This window comes from Nicotiana tomentosiformis, chromosome 5 (assembly GCF_000390325.3).
Source record: "Nicotiana tomentosiformis chromosome 5, ASM39032v3, whole genome shotgun sequence".
Taxonomy (NCBI): Eukaryota; Viridiplantae; Streptophyta; class Magnoliopsida; order Solanales; family Solanaceae; genus Nicotiana; species Nicotiana tomentosiformis.
In genome coordinates, this window is record NC_090816.1 from 104,352,983 (window position 1) to 104,375,660 (window position 22,678).

At 36.2% G+C, this 22,678-nt stretch overlaps 1 protein-coding gene and 1 long non-coding RNA gene across 2 annotated transcripts; one reads left to right on the forward strand and one right to left on the reverse strand.

The window, feature by feature from the left end:
- Window positions 1-723: 723 nt before the first annotated feature.
- Window positions 724-20,859, reverse strand: LOC104109110 (ABC transporter D family member 1). The gene is made up of 27 exons (XM_009618314.4): window positions 20,532-20,859; window positions 18,324-18,505; window positions 16,992-17,109; window positions 15,610-15,889; window positions 14,428-14,652; window positions 13,848-14,045; window positions 13,233-13,687; window positions 12,229-12,364; window positions 12,073-12,151; window positions 9,537-9,775; window positions 9,098-9,402; window positions 8,900-9,011; window positions 8,656-8,814; window positions 8,066-8,165; window positions 7,866-7,974; window positions 6,751-6,841; window positions 5,827-5,951; window positions 5,598-5,747; window positions 5,447-5,519; window positions 3,768-3,948; window positions 3,514-3,672; window positions 2,894-3,037; window positions 2,587-2,817; window positions 1,503-1,663; window positions 1,344-1,396; window positions 1,182-1,260; window positions 724-1,087 (listed from the first exon to the last, which is right to left on the reverse strand). Exons 3-27 carry the CDS (start codon window positions 17,051-17,053, stop codon window positions 977-979), a joined length of 4,017 nt encoding a protein of 1,338 aa, XP_009616609.1. The 5' UTR covers window positions 17,054-17,109; window positions 18,324-18,505; window positions 20,532-20,859; the 3' UTR covers window positions 724-976.
- Window positions 1,185-16,797, forward strand: LOC138891603 (uncharacterized). The gene is made up of 2 exons (XR_011407974.1): window positions 1,185-1,290; window positions 16,429-16,797. It is a non-coding gene; the product is annotated as an uncharacterized lncRNA (long non-coding RNA).
- Window positions 20,860-22,678: the final 1,819 nt, after the last annotated feature.

The window sequence follows — 22,678 nt, forward strand, 5'->3', positions numbered from 1 at the left end:
CGCAGCAAATATCAAGTAATCATACTTAAACCTACAAAAGAAAGTGAAAATCATGAACAAAGTAGGAAATTAACCGCTAAGGAACCAAAACAGAATAGTTCCGCCTATTCAGAATTAAAAAAGAGCCTACTAATAAAATGGGAAAACTACATAGTATAAATGCTTTAAAAAAATAGATGAATTAACCCAAATAGCCGGCCGACAGATGTATAATATGTATATAATTCATGTGTAATATATGTATAACTGCGTATAATCAATTTATAATCTATGTATACCGACTAAAAAAAGTAAACTTTGAATTTGACCGGCTATTTGTGTAACAATCTCAAAATAATTGCCGGTAAATAGTACATTTTTTTATATATTAATATATAATATATGAAAAAATAAGAACATACAAAAAATGTACATATTTAAATCAATGCATATTTTTAATATATTGGCTAGCAGATGCAATTAATTTAGGCTGACCGATCAAATGAGTAACTTGCCCTACTAAAATCCCGATATTTGCAACAAGTGAGTTCTACGCATAAACAATTAAACATCATAAATTCCAGAACAGAAAGATATGGGTACACCTTTTGCCTGCTGATTAATATTATATATAATGTTAAATGTAGAATAAAAACCATCAGCCTCAATTCTACCTGCCATTTTTATTCATGGGGGGGGGGGGGCTGATCAGGTATAAACCTTTTACAACGACGGGACAAAGGCTTAATCAGAACAACTGCCTATACAGAAACTCGTTTTGCTATATGAAATATTACAAGAAACAATTTAATATTTGTATACCCTAACTGTATAGTTTCCTAGCTTCAATCTAACTGCAATGTAACACATGCATAATCAATTCATTACTGCCTCTATACCCGTCCAAGAACGTTTTCACAACATTGGAATACATAATCATAGTCACAATTGTTGTGTAATTTAATAGACCTTTGCCAACTACCGGCTAAAAGGAATGTCATTTTGGTTCGCCTTCCCGCTCATCGGTCTTAATTGAACGGAGCTCCCACTTGCCTTCACCATCAATCAACCGTAATTCCACAGAATGGAATGGAATTAAAGCAGGGCGCTGAGGAAAAACATTGCCAGGAAATAGTTGAATAAGTTTTGGAGTGGTAGCGCTATAAGAAAGAACAATGAGAATAAGAGGACCAGATGCCAACCTGTGAGGATGTAACAACAGTAATGCCAGCATCTGTAGCAAGCCTATAAAGGTGTTCTTCAACATCAACACTAGTAGCACTGCGAATGGAAGGGGAAACGGCAGGTCAGGTATAGAAAAGCTTTCGCAAAATTGGAAGACACTGAGCTCCTGGTTTACTTACTTGGTACATTCGTCAAGGATTCCAAACCGTGGCTTGTGAAAAAATAAGCGTGCCTTGACATAAGTAGAAATCCGGATAAGTTAGCAACAAAACATGAATATTACATTTCAGAATATAGTTGTTGGGTCAACAAGCAATTAGAGCACAATTTGAGCTCACCATTCCTAATCGCTGTTGTTCCCCAAGGGATAAAATGTCTTCCCAGTTCTGGTTGGCATCCCAGCCACCTTCTCTTTCTAAAAGGTAAACTAATTTCACGTTCTCGAGAATTGTTTGCAGATGTGAATCCAAAATGTTAGCAGACCCTAGAGGTTTCTGACCTGTATTCACAAGATAAGTCAATGAGAAGGCAATTACGTTGGCATCAAAACCGGTACCTGCTAAAACAATGAGAACTGGAACACAAGCAAAAGCCACCCATGCTTAAAAGTAAAAATAGAAATTTGTGCCAAATGCCGAAAATAGTATTGGTATATGTATATTTTCACAGAAATTTGAGCTTTTTCTGTCTTCCACCTATTCCTATTAATCCAATTTTTTGTTGTTCAATAATCTATAAAGCACAGACACCGGATTTATGGCCTGATACCGGAGGCTAACATCAACAAAAATATGACCTTTTGTTAAATGCGTTACAGATTCGAGACCAAAGTGAGATGATCAGTAATTTACTTAATTTTCAATTACATCTTGCTCTGTTTTCTTAAGAGTTGCTACTTGGTTGCTCGACCCACTTACTCTATACCGGCGGGTTTTCCGAGCAATGCCATGAAAGAGGAGAAACACATATACAAACTTGGATGGTTCAAAACCAACGTCATCTCCATTTCTGAATGTCTTTTACATAATAATAACTCCAACTCCTATTAGTTAACAGCTACAAACAGAGTTTTTGCAACTGCTAAAGGAAAACCAAGTATGAAATCACAAGAACTTTTATACCCCTTTGGAAAACCACAACAAACTTGTATGCATACCCCTGAAACAGTCCTCCACATTGGGATCCTTTTTTAAATAAAACAAGTGACATTAACAGAGCTCCATGTCAAAATAAATTATTGTACCACCTATATACATCGGGAAAAGTTATAAAATCACATAACCACGTCAATTAGAAATCTCCGCTTCCCTATGTTAGCTGTATGATTTTCAACGAGTTTACCTCAAGTACAGATTGTACACAGACTAGCAGCAAGCCAATTCATAATCAGGGAGGAGGAATACAATATAGCCAGAAAAGTACCTTCTTGGAAAGAAGCCAGTACCCTTTTCTCTGCCACTTCACATGAGAGAGGATATATGATTTGATCCCGTAGGGTTCCTAAGCAGGTATATGGTCGTTGCGGTACATAGAAGATGTCACTTCCCAATTCTGAGTTAAGCGGCTGGCATGGTTTGACTAGTCTTCCACTCACAACTGGCCATAAACCACGAAGCACTCTGAAGATTGAACTCTTTCCACTTCCATTAGGGCCTTCAGAGTGGAAGTAATAAGCAAGTAAGTATCACTCTGTATTAAAGTATAAATCAGGGGTCATTGGGCCACTAACCAGTAACAAGAAGGCTTTTTCCCTGCACTATATCACATGTCAGCTTCCTTGCCAAGGTTTTTTGTCCGGGTGTAATGATGTCCATTTCAGAGAAAGAAATTACATCCTCAGCGGAAGGTGATGAAGAAATGCCCACAGGAACTTCTGCATGCGTACTAGAAACATCAGTACCGTATAACTATACTAACAACAGCAGACTAGTGAAGCAGTTTCAAGCAAAGAGCAATTTGAAAAGGAAAGATAATCATCTCATAAAGTTACCATTTGAATGGTTTTATAAAGTCCTGACCACCGGTGGATATCAGGATTTTTATCAGAAGCAAAAATTAGCGTCAGCTATTTGATTTTTCCTATTTCAGTCTTCTATCTAAAATTCAACTTAATTTGTAACAAACCAGAGAGTAAACAGCAAATTTCTATGTGTAAGCAGAAATTCCAACAATGTATGGCTTCAAACAGATCTATCATATGTACTGGACCACGTCTCTTGCCTTCCGAATCAGGCCAACATAGAGCTTGACCTTGTATAAATGTCATTGAATCTTATAACCAGAGTGAAGCATTTGAAAGTTGCAAGTAACAGAAACAAGAGAAATGAAAATGTCAAAAATCACACCCACCATATTGAGCAGCATCGAGAAACTCTTCCAGCTCAAAAATTCTATTGATACCACCAGAAAGCTCGACAAATTTTTTGTGGAGCTCGAGGATGTCACCAAAAGCTAAAAAGCTCTGAGACACAACAGATGCTAAAAAGCGCAGGGCATGAGCCAGTTCACCTAAGAAACAGGACAAAGAAATAACAAGTGATAATTTGAACACAAAATCACAACAGTATAAGAATACACAAATTCATAACTTGTCTGGCTATCACCTTGAGTTGAAGTCAAAGCCCGGTCGCCCTTGTGCTCCATAGCATACAACAGGCTCAATCCCCAAGTAACATTGTGAGGAAGCTGCTTCGTGATAAACTCATCTATTATGCCAAATAACCATTTCTTCTTGAGAAGCAAAGAAGAGTGATGAAGAAGTTCTTTAAACCTTGCTTCAACCATCTGCCATGCATAACGTGCATAAGTATTGCATAGAGATAACTGGATCGACAAGAAAACCGTAAAACATAACAAAAGCAAGAAATCTTCCATGAATCCTTAATATGATAGTTAAAGAAAGAAAGAAATTTACAAGAACCAGTGTTATTAAAAGCAATTGCTTCATTGCTTAAAGCAATAGAGACACACAAAGACAAGGGGTTGTTGCTTCCAAGGGCGACGCAATGTGACTTCAGAGAAGCGGGTGTTTCAAGCAGCAGATGCAAAGCAATCCAAGTGAGAAGCTGGGCTAGGATTTGGTATTTTACTTTAAAAGAATGTTAAGAAAAGAGTAAAAATATGACCTTCTGCTATTTGAGGTCCAGGGCTCTCACCAGGTACTCTTCATTATTCTCTTTATGTATTTCTCCAGTGATTCTTCTATAATACTTTTATGCATCTCTTGATTTGCTTCTTATTCTTCTCTTTCTTTTTCACAGTCTTTCCTTTTTTTCTTCTAGTACGCCAGACCTATTCAACTACTGTCCTTTTCACTAGTTTTTTCTTTTTCCTTAAGATACAGCTAAGCAAAACCCTTCTCTTTCCTTCCTCAGCTCACCTCCCCTTGTAGTTAAGTATATATATAGTATATATTAAGAAATCAGGGCAATAAAGTTCAATTTCATATCGATGTCCTTGACCTGAAGTTTATCCATGCCCTTCATAATGATCAGATAGTTAAAGTTTTACAAATTACTAATATCAGTCAAAGGTGAAGTCTTCCAGTCAGTGCATCATGTACCTGTTCAATAGAAGATCAGAAATTTCTGGAACTCAAAACCTCCCCAAATTTTTATAAGGATCACATTTTCTTGGACAAAACAGAGGTGACTGGATCACATGGATTAGTTTTATGGTATTCTCGATCATGATGGCCCCTAGTTCGAGCTAGTCATTCCTTAAATGCTCTTTGACCCTAGTTCGAGTTAGTCATTACTCATTAGTTCTAACCTATTTTGTTGTTGCAGACTTTGCAGGTCTAGAATAAAAACAGCAAAGAACTACTCCAAACCCCTAGGATATGTACTGGATAGATACCACACCAATACATGTCTTCTACACTTCAGTTCCTCAATCCACTTCCTGGCCTTTTAAGTTTTACCCGTATTACCGATAAATCCAGACATGAGGAAGGTAGTCCTTGTACGTAATATCTTAGCCACATTTTGGCCAACAGTTACTTTTTAAAAGAACAGTGGAGGTCTTGATGTAATCTGTAGCACTTGATACAAAGAGATGACAACTTCTTAAAACTGGACAGTTGATTTACCCCTTTTGATTTCCAGATAGGATTGATGAATTGGAAGAAATTTACTGTACTAGCAAACTTCTAGCATGTCACATAGGAAAATGATCACCTAAATGTATATGCATGTATACAAATAAAAGACAAATGTAAATCTATATCATATTTCTGTAAGGTTGCGCTGCAGATAAAAATAATGCTGCTAAATAATGTTACCTCTTTCTCACGAGTACCACCTCCAAAGAAAGCAACAGACTCAGCATGTGTCCGCAACCTTTCATGCATGAACCTGATAACAGATATTCAGGTTTAACAGTAGCCTATCCAAACACAATAGAGCAAGCAAGTAACTAAAACATCATGTAACCTGAAAGTTCCTTCAAGCTGTTGTTCTCGACTCGCCAGGTCACCAAAGTCAGGAGTAACACATCTCAGGAAACCCAGACCCAATAACATGTAAGCATATAATATAGCAACTCCTCTCTGGCCAGTTAGCAGTTTCATTCTCCAAGTGAACCTGCATTTCATTAGTACTTCTCTAAAGCCTTGAAAACATAGTGTTAAAACACCAGGTTAACACCAACCAGCGAACTTACCATAGAATGTCAACTGTTGGCTTCACCATTCCAGTTACCAGACTAGACAAGTCAGCGGTAAGCTTCTCCAGATCCTGAGTTAATCTCTGATCCGCGTCCATGTTGACACCCGCCATGTTAAATACCTACAATCCATCCTTCAAAATTATTTTTCCGAGATATTTGAATACTATATCAGAGTTCTGCTTGAGAAGATAAGGATAGTACTTCAACATTAGTTATCCTTTGATCAAGGATGACGAAAAAATATTATGATCAAAGAAGTTGCAACTGTTATACAAGAAGTTGTCCTACTATTCAACAACAACATCAACATACCCAAGTCTTATCCCACACCGTGAGCTCTGGGGAGGGTAGTGTGTACGCAGACCTTACCCCTACCATGTCTGGGGAGATCCTAAACCTTCCACATGGTAGTGTGTCCTAGTATTCAAGCAAATGAAAAACCAGCATGCAACAGGACCAAAATAGACAAGCTGTTAAAGATTTGTCCATGTTGGCTTTTCAATGTTAAATTCGACTTCCAGCATTCTAGATAAATTCATAAACGTCAAGGAGATCCTAAACCTTCCACATGGTAGTTTTTCATGTAGTTGAATTTTGTTTTTTAATTTTCATAGAAGTTAAGAAATATAGTCATAAAAATGCTGACCAAAGCCCCGGTTGACCTCTAAAAGTGAGACTTATCCAACAATTTTAGAACAAATGGAGTAGCATAAAAAATAATCCATTTAAGATTCCCTTATGAGTAAGAGTGAAAGATATTCAAGTGTTGAACTTTCACCAAAGGCATAGGAAAGCTTAGGGTTTGCTGAACAGCACATCCAAGATGCCTTTATGAGTAAGACAGTGAATGATAATGACGCAACAGTGTAATGTGACAGAACTAAAGAGTAATAATATCTCGCGGAACAATTTAGGTACCTTATAGTATGCATTCTTTCTTAAGTAGTTCTTCAACAAGTGCTTGGTCAAACGGATCCTCCATCCAAGTGCCAATGTCGCTGTCAAGTTCCTGTATGAGAGGAGGAAGAAATGTTTGATCTCAACGAAGAAAGGACAAAGATCAACAAAGAACATACACAACAAAAATGCCAATATGAAATAAAACGGTCTAAAACACTGCAAGATTCAGAGGCAGATAATAGCAAACAATAAATGGCACTAAATGAAATGATAGAACAGAGTTTGCCCACACAATAAGCAACCAAAGCAGCAATCTATTGAAACTTAAATTTACCGAACAGAAATTTCATTTAGAGGAGCTAAAGTACATAAACCACATCAAGTCCAACCTTTCTAGCATCCTGAATCAGCATACAAAGAGATATCTTATGCTGCTTGGCTATAATGGTATCTAGTTGTCCACACTATTAACCCAAAGTCGAGAAAAAAGGTTCCAGGATAATGTTGGGGAAAAACCACCTGGCTGAATTGTCTCTTCAATTCTTGTTCTCTTTAAAAAATAAAATTAATAAACATATAACCTTGTCAAAGATAACATCACTATATACATAAAACAAAAAACAGATATAGGTTAACTATAGCATTTGAACCAGGAGTGTAGTTAGACTAAGATGTAGTCTGTTTGAACCTCAGAATTAGTCTGCATGTTATTTATGTGTGTTATTCATCAAATAGAACACTGGAAACTAATCTTACTTCCTGGAAAAAAGAATTAGTGTCTGTATGTTATTTATGTGCGAACATTCATCAAATAGAACACTGGAATTAATCTTACTTCATTGAAAAGGAATACGTTTTTGATCTTATGGAGCTCTAAACACAAATTCGATGTACACAGAATCGACGATATATGTATCCGAGAATACTTTCCTTTTGTGCATCGCTTCAAAGGTTGGACTCCTAATAGCTCTTTATAATAACTGAATCATGGTTTTGTTGATCGGGGAAAGAGACCTAGTTACCTAAGTTCTATTTTTTCTGTCGAGTCTTCCAGGTATAAATTTTAAAACTAGTTGATGCAAGCATGTTTCAAGTAAGGAAGGTGTGTAGTCTTTCCAGATTTAAAAATTCACCTTAGAGACGGCGCAATAAAAGAGGATGCAGCACTCTGAAGGACACTAACACCAATCAAACGTAGGAAGGCCACCTTATCCTGCTCCAGCACAAATTTCACAGTTGTTCCTATATAAACAGATGTATTATAAAGAGTCCAGTGAAATCCTTCACTCCAGATTAATTAGAATAACAATTAAAAGAGAAAATAGAGAAGTACCATTTAAAGAGGCAATGCGATCAGAAACCCACGTTCTGGACACCACGAGTAAAGCGACCGCAAGGAATTGTGCCCCCTGTTTATCTAGCAGTGTGGGTACCTAAAACAAGCACCAGAGCTATAAGAAGCAAGTGAAGAAGATGGTTCTCAATAACATTAACTCCCTCCACACAGATATAGTGACCAGCTCCTTATTTAAAAAAAAGTGATCAGCTCTTTACAAAACAAAACAAAAAAAAAAAAAAAAAAAAAAGATAGTGATCAGATTTATTTCAGAGTAATTAATCTTGACTTTGGACACAGTTAAATATAAATTTACATCATAACTCACGACTTACTAGTCGCACCCACTCAAACCCGCCTTACCATTTTCTAACCATACAATTACTTTTCCACAATGCTTTTTAAGCCAAACTCAGTAAATGTTACATGTAAATCGCAATAGAATAACTTGTCCTTGTGTAAAAAGTTTATAGGATTTATTTTGTTTTGATTTGACAACAAATGAAAAGCAAAGAATTGTGAGAGCAAATTGGAAACTGACCAACTAAAAAGGACCAAGCTAGCTGTCATAGTAGCACAACACTCACCAGAATCTTAGACATGGCTGCAATTCTCAGTGGAAGTATCCTTGGAACACTCTTAAGCTGTGGAAAGACAGGCAAAGGGGAAACATCAGCTTCAGATGGAGATGCCGATATTAACTCCGAAAAATACAATTCGGCCTCTGACTTGGAGAATTCAGTGCCCTGTAGGTGATGCCAAATAGAAGAGTTAGTTGAAGTAGAAATAGTCTCTGGAAACAAGCTTGAGCAGCATATGAGTATTCCAAACCTTTTTTGCATTTGCAAATGCACGTTGTACAGTCATTGCATCACTTTGGCGATCTGTTTCAGAATCCTGGTTTTTATTGAACTCAGAGTCAGTGAGACTAGGAGCATCTGCCCTGGAGATTTTGTAGAACAAACAAGTAATAAGTATCTGCTTTCGCTAAGAACATGTGTTAAAAGATTTATTACTTCAGCTTCGTACCTCTTATAGTGAACTCTCCAGCCCCCTTCACCATCCAAGGACAAGACGACATCATGAAATGCAACCAGAGCAGGGCGGTGAGAAATGGTGATACATGATGTTCCCATCGCTCTTACTTTTGAACAAAAGCGTTCCTCCATATCGGTTGTCACAGCACTGGTACATTCATCCAGAATGGCAAATTTTGGTTTATGGTAGAAAAGTCTAGCCATCCCCAATCTTTGCTGCTCTCCCAGAGATAATTCATCACCCCAGTTTACCTCCTTTTCAGGAGGATAGCGATCCAGAAGATACTCAAGATCAACCTAGCATGTCAATGAAGAATTTACCGCATTAAACCAAAATGAATGACATTAGCAGTTCCAATCCATGAATACATGATAGATTAGTAATAGGTAAGTGAATGTGTAGGTTGCAGAGATTAATTATGGGAACTTACATTTTTAAGAAGTTCAACCATACCACTTCGTGTGAGTGGTTCAACCTCTTGATCAGCAGTCAAAGGATATATAATCTGGTCACGTAGTGTTCCGATAGCTGTATATGGACGTTGGGGCACATAAAAGATCTCCTTATTCAGATCAGAACCAACTCCAGGCTTTACAATATGGCCAGACACAAGTGGCCAAAGGCCACCCAGGACTCGAAAAAGTGAGCTTTTGCCGCTACCATTTGGACCTTCAAAATGAAACCAGCAAACTCTGAGAATTAAATTCTATGCACCCCTATGTCCGAAAAAATTATTCTGAAGAACCTGTCGCCAAAACTTTTGTCCCCCATGCTCTAACATAAAATTTAAATAGCTAAAAGTTTGTTCACCATGTTCCGACATTCTTTTTTGATAAATTAATAAAATTTTATTAATGAAAAGCGCAAAACAACCGTGTACAGGTACGATGGCAAAAAGTAGAAAACCTTACAAAAAGATATGGTTTCTACAAAAGCCACAGAATCTTCTATATAAATAGGAATGGCAACTCCTCCACCTCAAGTGTATAAAATCATTATCTACTCCTTCATATCTCCCTCCATACTGTCCCACATTAGTCCTATTTCACCATGTTCCAACATAACAGTTAAGAATCTCTATCCTTTTAGCCATGCCTTAGATTGGGAAGAATTAGTCACACTAAGTAGGATTATATGCTTGTAATTATGTAATTTTCCTATTTTGGATATTTGCAAACTGTAATTAATTTCCAGAGCATGAGGGCATGATCAAGTGAAAATTTTCCAAAAAATGATTTTTTTTCTTTTCTTTAATAGCACAGTAGAATAGCTAGAAATATTTTCTTTCCAAATAACAAAACAAAGACATCTCAGAGGAAAAATTACATTTGTGGCAAACCCACATGAAAAATGCTCCCACCATTATGACAGATCAAAAAATGTTTATTTGCCTAAAAACTGACCGCATACAGCGCACCAATAATGTCCAACATATCCAAAGCATGACAGTTGCAGAGAAATGCAAATGTTAACATAGATGTGAGGTCGTACACAACTAGACAAGATTAGAAATGACAATATTCGACAGAATGTGCAAATAGCACATATAGGGAATAAATTAAGAGAAAGTCGGTTGAGATGGTTTGATCATGTCCTACGTTAACCTCCAATGCATAGGTTGAAACCATGGTGCTTGAAGGTTAACAAAGGGATGAGGCATACCTAAAATCACATAGAAGTAAGTTGCCTCAAAAGACCTATCTTGTGGGATCCGTGCAGACTTAGCAAGAAATAAAGCACAATGGTTGAGAAAGATCCACAATGGTTACTAGCAAAAGAAGCGGTTCTAATACAAGATAATCTAATTAAGAGAGGTTTCCACTTGTGCTCTAGATGTTACTTATGTGGAGAGGAGGCGGAGACAATCAGTCATCTGTTTTTGCATTGCAAATTCACAGTTCAAATATGGAGGATTTTTATCAGTTTTAGGGGAATTTTATGGGCAATGCCGGGAAGAATTCTTGATGTTTTAGCTTGCTGGAATAAAGAGGGCTGCCTTTCTAGTTATAAAGAGAGATGGAGAATTGTCCCGGCGTGCATATGGTGGACAATTTGGGAAGAGAGAAATCAGAGATGTTTTGAAGACAAATCCAGAAACATCCAGAAGACGAAGATGAAATGTCTAGCTCTCTTCTATTTTTGGTGTAAAGGAAAGTTTTTGGAAGATCATGAATCCATTTTTGATGTGCTAGATTTCTTGTGAGAAGAACAAGGATTATAAGTGTTTTAATTTCCTTTTTTGGGCACTCATTTTGTAATTATGGGTGACTTCACAAATTTAGTGAAGTCTATATATTAATATACAAATATGTTACCTTCTCAAAAAAAAAAATCGATTAGCTAGGACCTAGGATTGAGGAATCATGTTAGTACGCGTACTTTAGGTCAAATGTGCCAAATTGCCAATAAACAATATAAATAATTTTTAGTGTTAGAGAACCTAAAATTTTTAACATTAGATTGAGACGAGCCTAAATGGAGCGACACAGATAGTGAGAGTTTATATAACCGACCCCAACTAGCTTGGGATTGATTCATAGTAGTTGTTGATCCCTGAAAATTCGAGTGTTCGACAATCAACACAAGGACAATTCATCTCCATAACACCACATTTTAATCTAATGAAGGTAAGGGAGAAAGGAGATAAAATGAGTTTTTTGCTCCTAGGAGGGTCTAGCCTCCCTCAGTAGTTAGTTAGAATATGAAGGATACAATAGATTCCCTCTTTCCTGTCCAATTTGAGAGTAGTTGAAAAGATGTGGTGGAGTGCGCACCCATGCACTACTAATTCCTGTCAGGTAATTGGCATTTGGCCTCCATCTACAGTTGAGGATATTTCGCAACTCGGCCTAATGACTACATGAGAACCTTTAGTTCTTCTCTGACATAACTGAGCCAAAAGCACCGTGCTCTGAGCACAAAGTGAGCAGTCAATCAAAAGAAAATATATAAGAACGTTAACATACCTGTTATCAAAAGATTAGACCCTGATTCAACCCTTAGGGTCAAGTCCTCTACCAAAACATTACCAGTTGGAGTAACTACCTGAAAGCGCCAAAGATCTAGGATCACAGCCCAAATATGGATGGTACTAAAATCAAAACAAAGAGATGATCTATCACCTTAACCCCATCGAACTCAATGTAATTTGCCTCAGTAACGTAATTGCTACTCCCGTTAGAGTGCATGGAAGAGGCATTGCGTCCACCTAATTCTCTAGAAATAATCATGAGCTCATGAATACGATCTGCATAGCCACTGCAAATACCAAAATCAATTCAGAAAAAGATACAGGATTATCTCAAGTATACAGTAGAAATGCAAATGAAAATGTGTAGTACAACTCTAGTACACCAATAATAATAAGATAGTAACTAGTGTTGCTCAATCTCTACTTTACACGTTATTAGAGCTAGAGCCAGAACCGTGATGTTAGGCTACCAAGATTGTGCACCCCCCCCCCATGTTACATCATGCACTGGCGTGCATGAGAATTTATAGGCTATAGTTCTCTTATTTGGCCTTGGATAATCCTCACTACTTGAACTAGTTATTGGGTTGAGTCCATACAAGGCCAATGTTCTTAACAAAAAAGGAGAAGCAAAAATAGTATCTTCCAGTGACTACAACAAAGATTTGCAGCTAAGAAATAGTATTCACAAATTGATAAACTAATAATCTCCATAGAATCAATGGAAACAAATCTAGCAGTCTTTCATTCATCTATCGTTCATCTTATTGCTGATAAGAGTTGCACATCTTAAATGGGTTCATTGCTATCAATCTATCATCGATGAGTAATAAAAGAGCTGGAAAGTTTATCGTGTCATATCCCTCGTATGTATCTTTATTTTTTTCCTTTAGTTCCTGGTTATCTACAATGCCTGGTTCTGTAACAAGAGTGAAGCTCAAGAAAGATGCAGAACCATAGGCCTCAATTAGATAATCTTGCTATGTAGATAGGGGACTTCATTGTGGCTGCAGCAATACACATGCAGTTAACAAAGAAGCAAGAGATGCAAAAAGCAATTATATAATGCCAGGCTAAATCACTTAGCAAATTTAATTCGATAGAGAATTTGAAAGGTGTATGTGGTCTTGCATTGAAAAGGCAATAAAGCAATACCTTAGACGATTAAGTCGTCTTGAACTAATGGCAAGGGTTCCCAATGCCTGGAATAAGGATATTATGACACTGGTGTGATATCTCAAGTTACTCAACATCTCTGCTCGTCCCAATGTAGATGCCTCAGGTCTCAAATCGCCAGAGAAGAAGGGCTCAATAATCAGGACAACAGCAACTGTAGCACCAAGATACTTGTGCAGGAAATCCTGAATCATCCCAAACCACCAGTGATCATGAAGAACAACCTTCATATGCCGAACCAGACTCTTAAACTTGTGCTGAATGTGGAAGTCTTCTCTGGTTTCACCACCATAAAATGCAATGCTTTCTGCATGGGTCCTTAATCGTGAGTGAAGCTGCCTGTATTCCCCTTCCAGCTGCTGTTCTTTTGACATTAGTTTCCCAAATGGAGGTGAGAAGTTTCTAACAATAACCCCTGCCCCCAAAACATATGCCTGGAAAATAACATCACTTGAGAAAACCCACTAGACAAAAGAGTTGCAAATTGATATTTTCAGAACAGAAAATAGGAATTAACCATAAATAGGCATTTGAAGAAATCAACAATCATATGTTAAAGGTTGAAGAGTTGGAATAATTTAACAAAATAATTACCAAAATCCAGAAAAGATACTTCGGACTCGCATACGAACACAGACGCCAAGTGTAGAGAAGCCCATCAGTGACAGCTACAAGATCCTCTTGTATAAGATCACTCAGCTCCGAAGAGAACCTGGGTACATCACTTGCAATTCTCTGTTCTGGATTTGTTATCCGACCATCAACATGGGACAGTTTATAGTACACCATATCCTAACATCATAAAGATTTGTTAAACAATGACAATGAACAAACTTCCACTATTTCCTTCCTATCTGGACACACACCACAACAAGTGTTTTGGCAAACAAATTCCAGCACAATTTGTAAGACCATTGTACAATTATACATATATGCCAATTGCCATTAGGAAGCATCAATGTGATTTCAAATACGAATAGAGCAATGCTATCTTTCCTGCTCTAGAAAGGCTACTTTGAAAAAGTATATTTAATTGAAATGCAGAAAATAGGGTTTTGGTCAAAGCTGCTCTTGCACTCTCATTTCAAATGATAAATAGCCTCTCAGCGCCCCAAAGACCAAATATGAAACACAAAACAAATACTGTCGGAAGACGTCGCGAGTCAATCATTACCTGAAAATATTGTGCATGAATAAGCCTTGTTAAAATATTCCGGAAGCGTAAACTCAAGGTCCCAGTTATATATTTCGAGGTTGAATGCAATGTTGACTGGAGGAAACACAACAAAATATTTTCAAGTATGAGGCGGAAAAACATTGGCACACGTCGGAGGAAGGCAGCACGAAAAAGAAACCCCTGTACTTTTGCCAATCTGTTGCTTACAGCAGTTCGTAGCACCTGCAGATGTTGAAAGGTCAGTTACGTTTATAAAAGAATCAATGATCAAGACAGAGGGTAAGTGGAAAATATCAGATAAGAGCATCCCAGCCAAACATAAGAAAATGTACTTAAAAAAAAAATATGCAAACATGCCTACAATGAGAAAACAAAGAAGAAGTAAACAAAAAGTGGTAAAGCTCATGCGCTCTTCAGAAGTAACTCCAATGGTGAGAAGATGCCAGTGCTGGAGTATTTGCATCTCCTTCTGGTCTGAACTTGATTTCTGATTTCATATGATCAAAAGAGTAACAGAGCCATTATTCAGTTAGTATTTTGCTAGCTCTAACCCAGCCTTACAACTCAGCAGCAACTCCAATGGTGAGAAGATGCCAGTGCTGGAGTATTTGCATCTCCTTCTGGTCTGAACTTGATTTCTGATTTCATATGATCAAAAGAGTAACAGAGCCATTATTCAGTTAGTATTTTGCTAGCTCTAACCCAGCCTTACAACTCAGCTCACTGAACTTCAATTTTCTGAACATTAAATGTCCTATAACCAAAGCAGCTTGAATAGAAATACACCAAGCACATTTGCAAAACCACTATGGTAACTTTGGTCCCAACTTTCATCTCTTTAGACCAAAATGCAATTTATAGGCAAGAAAAAGCGGCCTGGAGTAAGGTGATCATGATACCAAGACTCCTCTTATTGTAAAGCCAAACATCTAAAGCAAAAATACCACAATCCAGAGTAGTATCTGCATATGTGATTAACTTGTGAAGTCTTTATAGTGCTCGAGCTTTTTCTTATGTTCTTTTATTAAGACCCAATCTTATGTCTCTCCATTGGAAACTACAGCATACCTCCTAAACATTACTAGATACTCCATATTTATCAGATCCAAGATGCAGTTGAATAGTATAATGTATGTTTTTAGTTAGACAAGAAGTATATGCTTAACTAAAAACTCTTACCACTGTAGCTATCAGAGCCAAAAGATCTCGTGTTCCCATTTTGCCCATTCTAGATAGCAGAATGGCTGCTAAAACTTTTACGGACTTCAAACCTCCTTTCTTTTGCCTGCTTTTCTTCACATTATTACCCTTCCCGGTCATCTTATTTGGCTCCATTTTACTATCATTCAGTCCATTGCATTGAATAGAATCATGCTCCTTGTACGTTCTCCGTGACTGCATGTATGCAGCCGCTGCTCCACCAGCAACAATTACACCCGTTGCAAGCAGCAGAGCTTTCCTGTAAATTGGAGTAAAGCTTTAAGAACACTAGTGCATGTAGGAGAAAATCTATTGATGCACAGTTTTCAAAACACTGTTGGAAGATAGTAATGCATGTAAGAACATATGAACATGAAGTTGGATCACAGGTTACTTGAATTTCAGTATGGAAAAACCAGAAATAGGTACAGTTAAAAATATCAAATTAAACTACACGCAGCAAATATAAATTCTCACTCTTTTCGTGCAGTGACATATTTACACTTAAATCCTCCCCAGTAATACTATTGAATCTTTTGTTCATTATTTTTTACGTTTGATATCTCTTGTAGATCCTTCTAACTCTTGTAGTTTGCTCCTTTTTCCCTTTCCCCACACTTCCTGAGTGTCTTAACTTCAATTTGTATAGCATCTCTCATTTCATTTAATAAATTTTGTTGAATAAGTGACTCCTTTTAGTGAATGTTCTATGCTTTCCTGAACTTTTCCTTTATCCTCATTTTTATTATTACTTATTTTTTTGGGATTAAAATTCATTTTTATTTCTTTAAGCCACAGGTTACTACAAACACCAAAAGGTCTTCGCACGGACTTGCACTTTTGCCTTTTAAAACATTGTTTCATCCTATTGAAGATTTCCGGAAATATCCAGGAAAATCAAGACTTCTGTTCATGAACCCTGCCAGAACTCCCCAACGACAGCATGCCTAGGAAATCCGGCTTCAGAAATTTCTGGAATAGTAATTTTCTATCATAATCAATCAGATGTATGTTTCTTAAAAACAGAAGGTAATCGCTAGTCAGCTTTTCGCATTCTACATCCTATTAAGCCTGACCATAAATCCATTTTGTTAAAACTCTCATTCTAAGCTCTTCATTTTTCGGATCACTGGATGAATTTTGTTGGAAGGAACTTTTACTTGTAAATTTCTATTATGTACACCCTGCTTTTCAAAAGTAAAGTTTTGTTACTTATCAAAAGAAAAGAGATAGAACAATGCACTAATCTCAGCATCTTTTGTGTAATTTTCCGTTTCTTTTTTATATTTCAAAACTAGGCATGCGTCGACACGTGAAAAAAGATATGAACTAGCAGCACAAAATGGAGAAAGGATCTATACCTCTTAGAAGCCAGAAGGCCTCGCCCATGTTCAGTCAACTGCAGAAGTTGAAGAGAAGGCATTTCTGAAAATAAACCTTCAAGACCAACAGACTTTAGCCGCTAAAAATTCCTGATACCTGTAGGAATAGTGTGTTTATGTTACTAATTGGGAGACGAAGAAATATAAACTTCAAGGAAATCAGAAGAACAAAAGAATGAAAAGTAGAGGATATTACTGTTTCAGCACAAATATATTGCTCTTGTTATACACTAAATCTAGATATGAAACCACCACCGCATGAAAATGATAGCATATCAAGGAGAAGAAGAAGTTTAAACACCTATATCATCCTTCTGACAGCTTCCCCATCCCTCTCAAATATTTCTAAAAGGGTGTGGGGGGAAGAAGAAAAGAAAAGCAAAAGAAATGCAAAAGAGAATCCAAATATCACCAAATACAGAAATTTGCATGTTTTGATATCCAGCATCCTATTACTGACTAGTTAATAGTTATTAGTGTGCCATGTTGCAGTTATTTACTTTTTGACATTCATGAGTGTTTTACTTGGATGTGGTTGATAGAGCAAGCTTATAGATCAGGGAAATGGCTTAGGATTACTTAAATTAGAAAAATTCCCTGTGACAGCAAAAATTTGAGATAAACATAATAAAGAATTTTCTTTATCTTTTCTTTTTAAAACAAAGGATGGTGCCTGGCCCAGCTTAACGTGCACCTTGACTATTCCACCAAGTACCTGCTACCTTTCATCCTACTTTCACTCTGTTCTATTCCATTTCTTTGCTAGCTCAATAGGACCTAGATTGGTTCAGTTTTGTCTTGATTCTATTCTATCTCTCTCATCTTTACTCTCTGTTGTGTAACCTGCCGGATCTTCAAATTCCAGCAGCTAGTCCAATGGTTTCGTCTTCTTTCCTAATGAAGTTCACCTTTGCTACTCCCTTAGATACCTAGGGTCAGGTTCTTTTTAGCATAGATAGCATACGCACAGATAATTTATCATAAGTATATGTGCAGGTAATTTATCAAATTAATGGGCTACTTCACTAGGACTCGTTCGATTTTCTATAGCAATTCGGTTTATTCTTCTCAATCTTCTTAGCATTGAACTGTGTCAACCGTGACCTCATATGGATCACTAACAGGCAAATGAAAGCATGACGAGATGCATGTACACCAAAGGAATCAAAGTCCTGATCATGTAACTCCTGAAATCTATATGGGACTTTATTCAAGATTCCAACAGATGAAGGTCTATCAAATTAGACCAGTATACACCTTAATGCACGGCAGGAATAAAGAGATCACTTAAAGATGGTGATAGAAAGCTACCTTTCAGAAGTGGCGAAAAAGCTAACCAAGCCCCGTCAAATAAAGAAACCGGTACACGAACATACTTCTTGAAAGGGGATTTTGACGATCTACTTCAGATCATTGGACAAACTACCATGCGTAATATTGTGCAACTTGTTTCCAGCAGAGATCACAGTCTCAAAGCAATTGGACAGCTGTAACTGTAAATTAAAAACTTGGTCTAGTCAAATGAATTGATTCATATACAATAACACATTGAGCACATTGAAGTCAAGACATTAGACATGGAACATTGATGGTTGCCACACAGCGCGGAAGTAGTAGATCAACTAACACCAAGTATGGCCTAAAACGAGTAACAGCTAATAATCATATGAACTTGATCCCATTACAAAATCACAATTCATTTTCGGATCACACATATATTGACAAAATAATATTAAGCAAATTGTTTGTCTCATGCATGCCTTGACTCCTTAGGAGGAAGAAATACTTGATCCAATTCCTGAGCGTAGACCAGCTCCTCATTAGATGATCAACATCATTCCCCAACCCCTGCACTATATTCCTCAGTAATTCGCCCCTCACACTTGGCATCATCATGTAGCATGGGTCTTAGAAACCTCTTTCACCCAAGAATGACCCAAAAATATCATAGCATATATTTTGAGTTGATAACGAAACCAAAATGCAGTTATACAGCAAGCCCTAAGCAACTTTGAGATTACATTCACAAAAATGATGAGATTAAATTGGGTGATTAATCACTAGGTGATTTCTTTCCATCTGTCCAAACCTTGGTGGATAGAGTTATCCGGTACCTATTGCTGGTAGGAGGTATTACGTATCCCGTGGAAATAGTTGAGGTGCGCACAAGTGTCCCGAACACTACGGTTATCAAAAAAACAAGAAGCTGGTATCAAATTTGAATTGATGAGACTTGTTAGATCTAAAGAAAATGCCACTTAATTCAATTGATTGAATAGGGCAACACCGCTGATTGTTTCATTCTTGACAGTTAACTCAAGTCTCAGTCTACCAACAACAACAACAACAACAACAACCCAGTATAATCCCACTAGTGGGGTCTGGGGAGGGTAGTATGTACGCAGACCTTAAAGAGGCTGTTTCCGATAGACCCTCGGCTCCCTCCCTCCAAGGACTCCCCACCTTGCTCTTGGGGTGACTCGAACTCACAACCTCTTGGTTGGAAGTGGAGTGTGCTCACCACTAGAGCAACTCAAGTCTCAGTCTACCATTCTAAAAAAATAATGTTGTGAATCAACGGTACATGGTTTCAAAATCTTCTCCTTTACTCCTTCATTGATGTTGTCTCAACTTCGATATTCTCAATTCCTATTTATCTAAGAAAATTTTGCTCAATGCCAAGAAGTACACTAACTCTTTGGAGTAATTTTGCGATGTAAGATGCAAATAATCCAGAGTTTAAATGTTTTAAGCTTTCACCACCAACTCAACCCCCGTCATTGCTGACACCATCAATATATTATTGAAACTGAAAAGTTGGGCGTGCAGTTTACACATTTAGTAACAGCTTTGTTACCATGAGAAAGCACTAATTAATAAATGTAAGGGCAAACTTTCACCTGACGACAGATTACTTATTATTGTCAAGGAAACAAACAAATAACTTATTAACAAGGCATCACATTCGTGAAAGTTTCAACACAATTCGACAAAGCAAAGATCCTCTGTAAAATATTCCACCTTTAAATTTCAATAAGGATCATATTACCCATATTGTATATTTGCTATCAACTTCCACAAAAAGATTGAATTCCAAACAGAATAGTCGGGGAAGAACTTCATTTATACACCTCTAGTACACACCAGAAATATCCTGCCCTCGGTGTACATTTATATATAAAAGAATTCTCAACCTTGAAAAGGGTCACTTTAAATCAAAATTATTAAAAACAACAACCTACATATAATTCTTTTAAAATTAAAAAGAATCAAAGCAACCAACCTCTTCCTTTTTAAATATCAAAGAAACCATCTTTTTAACTCCCATGTATCAAATTTCCCATTGTTGAACTGTTTCTTGATATTTAATCAAAGATTTCAAAAACACTCACCACAAGCTAAACATATACAGATATACTCCAAGAAAAGATAAACCCACAATCCAATTGTTTTCACTTTATTGAATCCACAATACAGAATCAATAAAAAAAACAGCAGCAAATAAATAAATAAAATAACCTGAAATCTTGAAGCAAGCAAAACTCAGCAGAGACAAGAGCTATCCAATTGACGATTGGCAAAACCATTAAAAACCCAAGATTCTTGAATCAACTGGTCAAGCCCTAGAGTCTTTTATTATACACAAAAAAAAATCTAGTCTTTTTTCTAATAAATAAAATCCAGGAAAAAATAAATGAAAAAGAATAATACAGAGAAGTTGCAACAACCAAGAAGTAACAAACTTCCTCAAACGTTGGGAGTGAGAGAAAAGGGAGAATCAGAGTTCTGTAAGTAATAAATACTACTCCTAGATTGGAGAAGCGTTAAGAAGATGATGATGAGAGAAATAAAAGTGAGGTGGCTTTTCGGATTTCTCAGGGTACTAGTGTTACTAGTTTTTTTTTTTTTTTCACCCTATTGTTTTTATTTTTTCTTTTTTGCTAATATTACTCGTACTTGTTAGTGTCCTTTTTATGGAATATTTATTTTTTTAATTAGGTGTGTATGTATATGTTAAAAAAATTATTTTAAGAGATCCAATAGATGATTTACTTTTTTAATAGTAGATTACAATATACTAGTATAATTTGTGAATTACTAAATTGATTTGTTAAATATTTTATAACTGTTGTTGTAGTCATCTTAATCTAATATTGGTGGAAAAAATTTATAAGCTTGAAATTGAAGTTTTTTTTAAGGCAACAAAATCAAGTTAAAACAAAATTACATTAGACGAACATCCATGATCTCTTTTATGTTGCTTTGTTAATTGGAAGTTAAACTTCCTCTTTGTTTTTTTTGGTCAAAAACTTTGTACCAAAAATATTTTTTTGTTAACGTTACATAAATTAATTGTCTTTGAGAAAATAAGCGATGAAATTATTTTATTTCTTTCATTTATCGTAGACGGCAAGGGTTATAAGTTATTGGAATTTGAAAATAGAATGTTAGTTTTTATCAAAGAGTAGAAAGAATTCCAAAATATATTGTACTAGTTGATATAAATTAGTAACATTTTTAATGCAAATTTTATAAAGAACACCAATATTAAAAATTTAAAATGACAAGAACACGAATTTCGATAGGAGCCACTATTTTGACTTGGTAACAACTCGACTCTTTCATTGACGACTGAAGTGTAAATTTATTATGGTATCTCAATTTTGAGCAAAAATACAAACTCTTATAAAATACAAAACTTTAAGTAAAATCTAGTTTGTGTTATAAATATATTTTATTATGGATGTTCATTTAGTACTCTCTTGTAAATAAGTTTTCTGAAGAAATTTAGAGCTCGTTTGGATGAGCTTGTTGTAAGTGACTTTTAAGCCAAAAGTCATAAGTTAGGAATTCTAATTTTTAGCTTTTGGCTTATTTTTATCATTTTAGCTTAAAAATAAGTACTTAAAAACACTTTTTTATTTTATCCAAACACTACAAAATAATTTAAAAGTTATTTTGGCTTAAAAACACTTAAAATAAGCTAATCCAAACGGGCTCTTATCCATATGGAACTTCGCCGTAAATATGTTTATCTATTTAGTACTCTATTGGAAATAAGCCTCCTGAAAAAGTTTATCCTTTTAGTACTCTATTATGGATAAATATTACCCCGTTAGAAGATTATATATATCTGATACAATAGCAGCTTACAGTAGCAACTTACATAGCAGCTTACGAGTACCTTACACAGCAGCTTGTAGTAGCAGCTTACACGGCAGCTTACAGCAGCAGCTTTCTTTCTTCTATAAATAGATAAGATTTCAGTTTATTATGTATATTAATTTGAAGTTAAATAATATATCAATATTTCTCTATATTTGTCTTCAATTTCTTTATTTTACTGTCCTTATTTTATAACTGAAGTTACTTTTGATAAATATGAAAAAATAGAGTAAACGCAAGTGGGAACATGGGGGACTGAAACGGGAAGTTAATTGCCTCGTTAGGCGTAATGCTGATATTTGGTTCAAAGGATATGACGAAAGCAATGATTTGCTGGCTCTATTGTGCTTACGTGTGACGTATGAAGAATTGTATATTTTTTTTTTTATCATCTAGTATTGGGTAAAATTATTATAATTTCCATCTAATTTTACTTTAATAATTAATTTCTCCCTCCAACTTTAAAAATAACATATACTCTTCCTCCTATCTTAATTAAC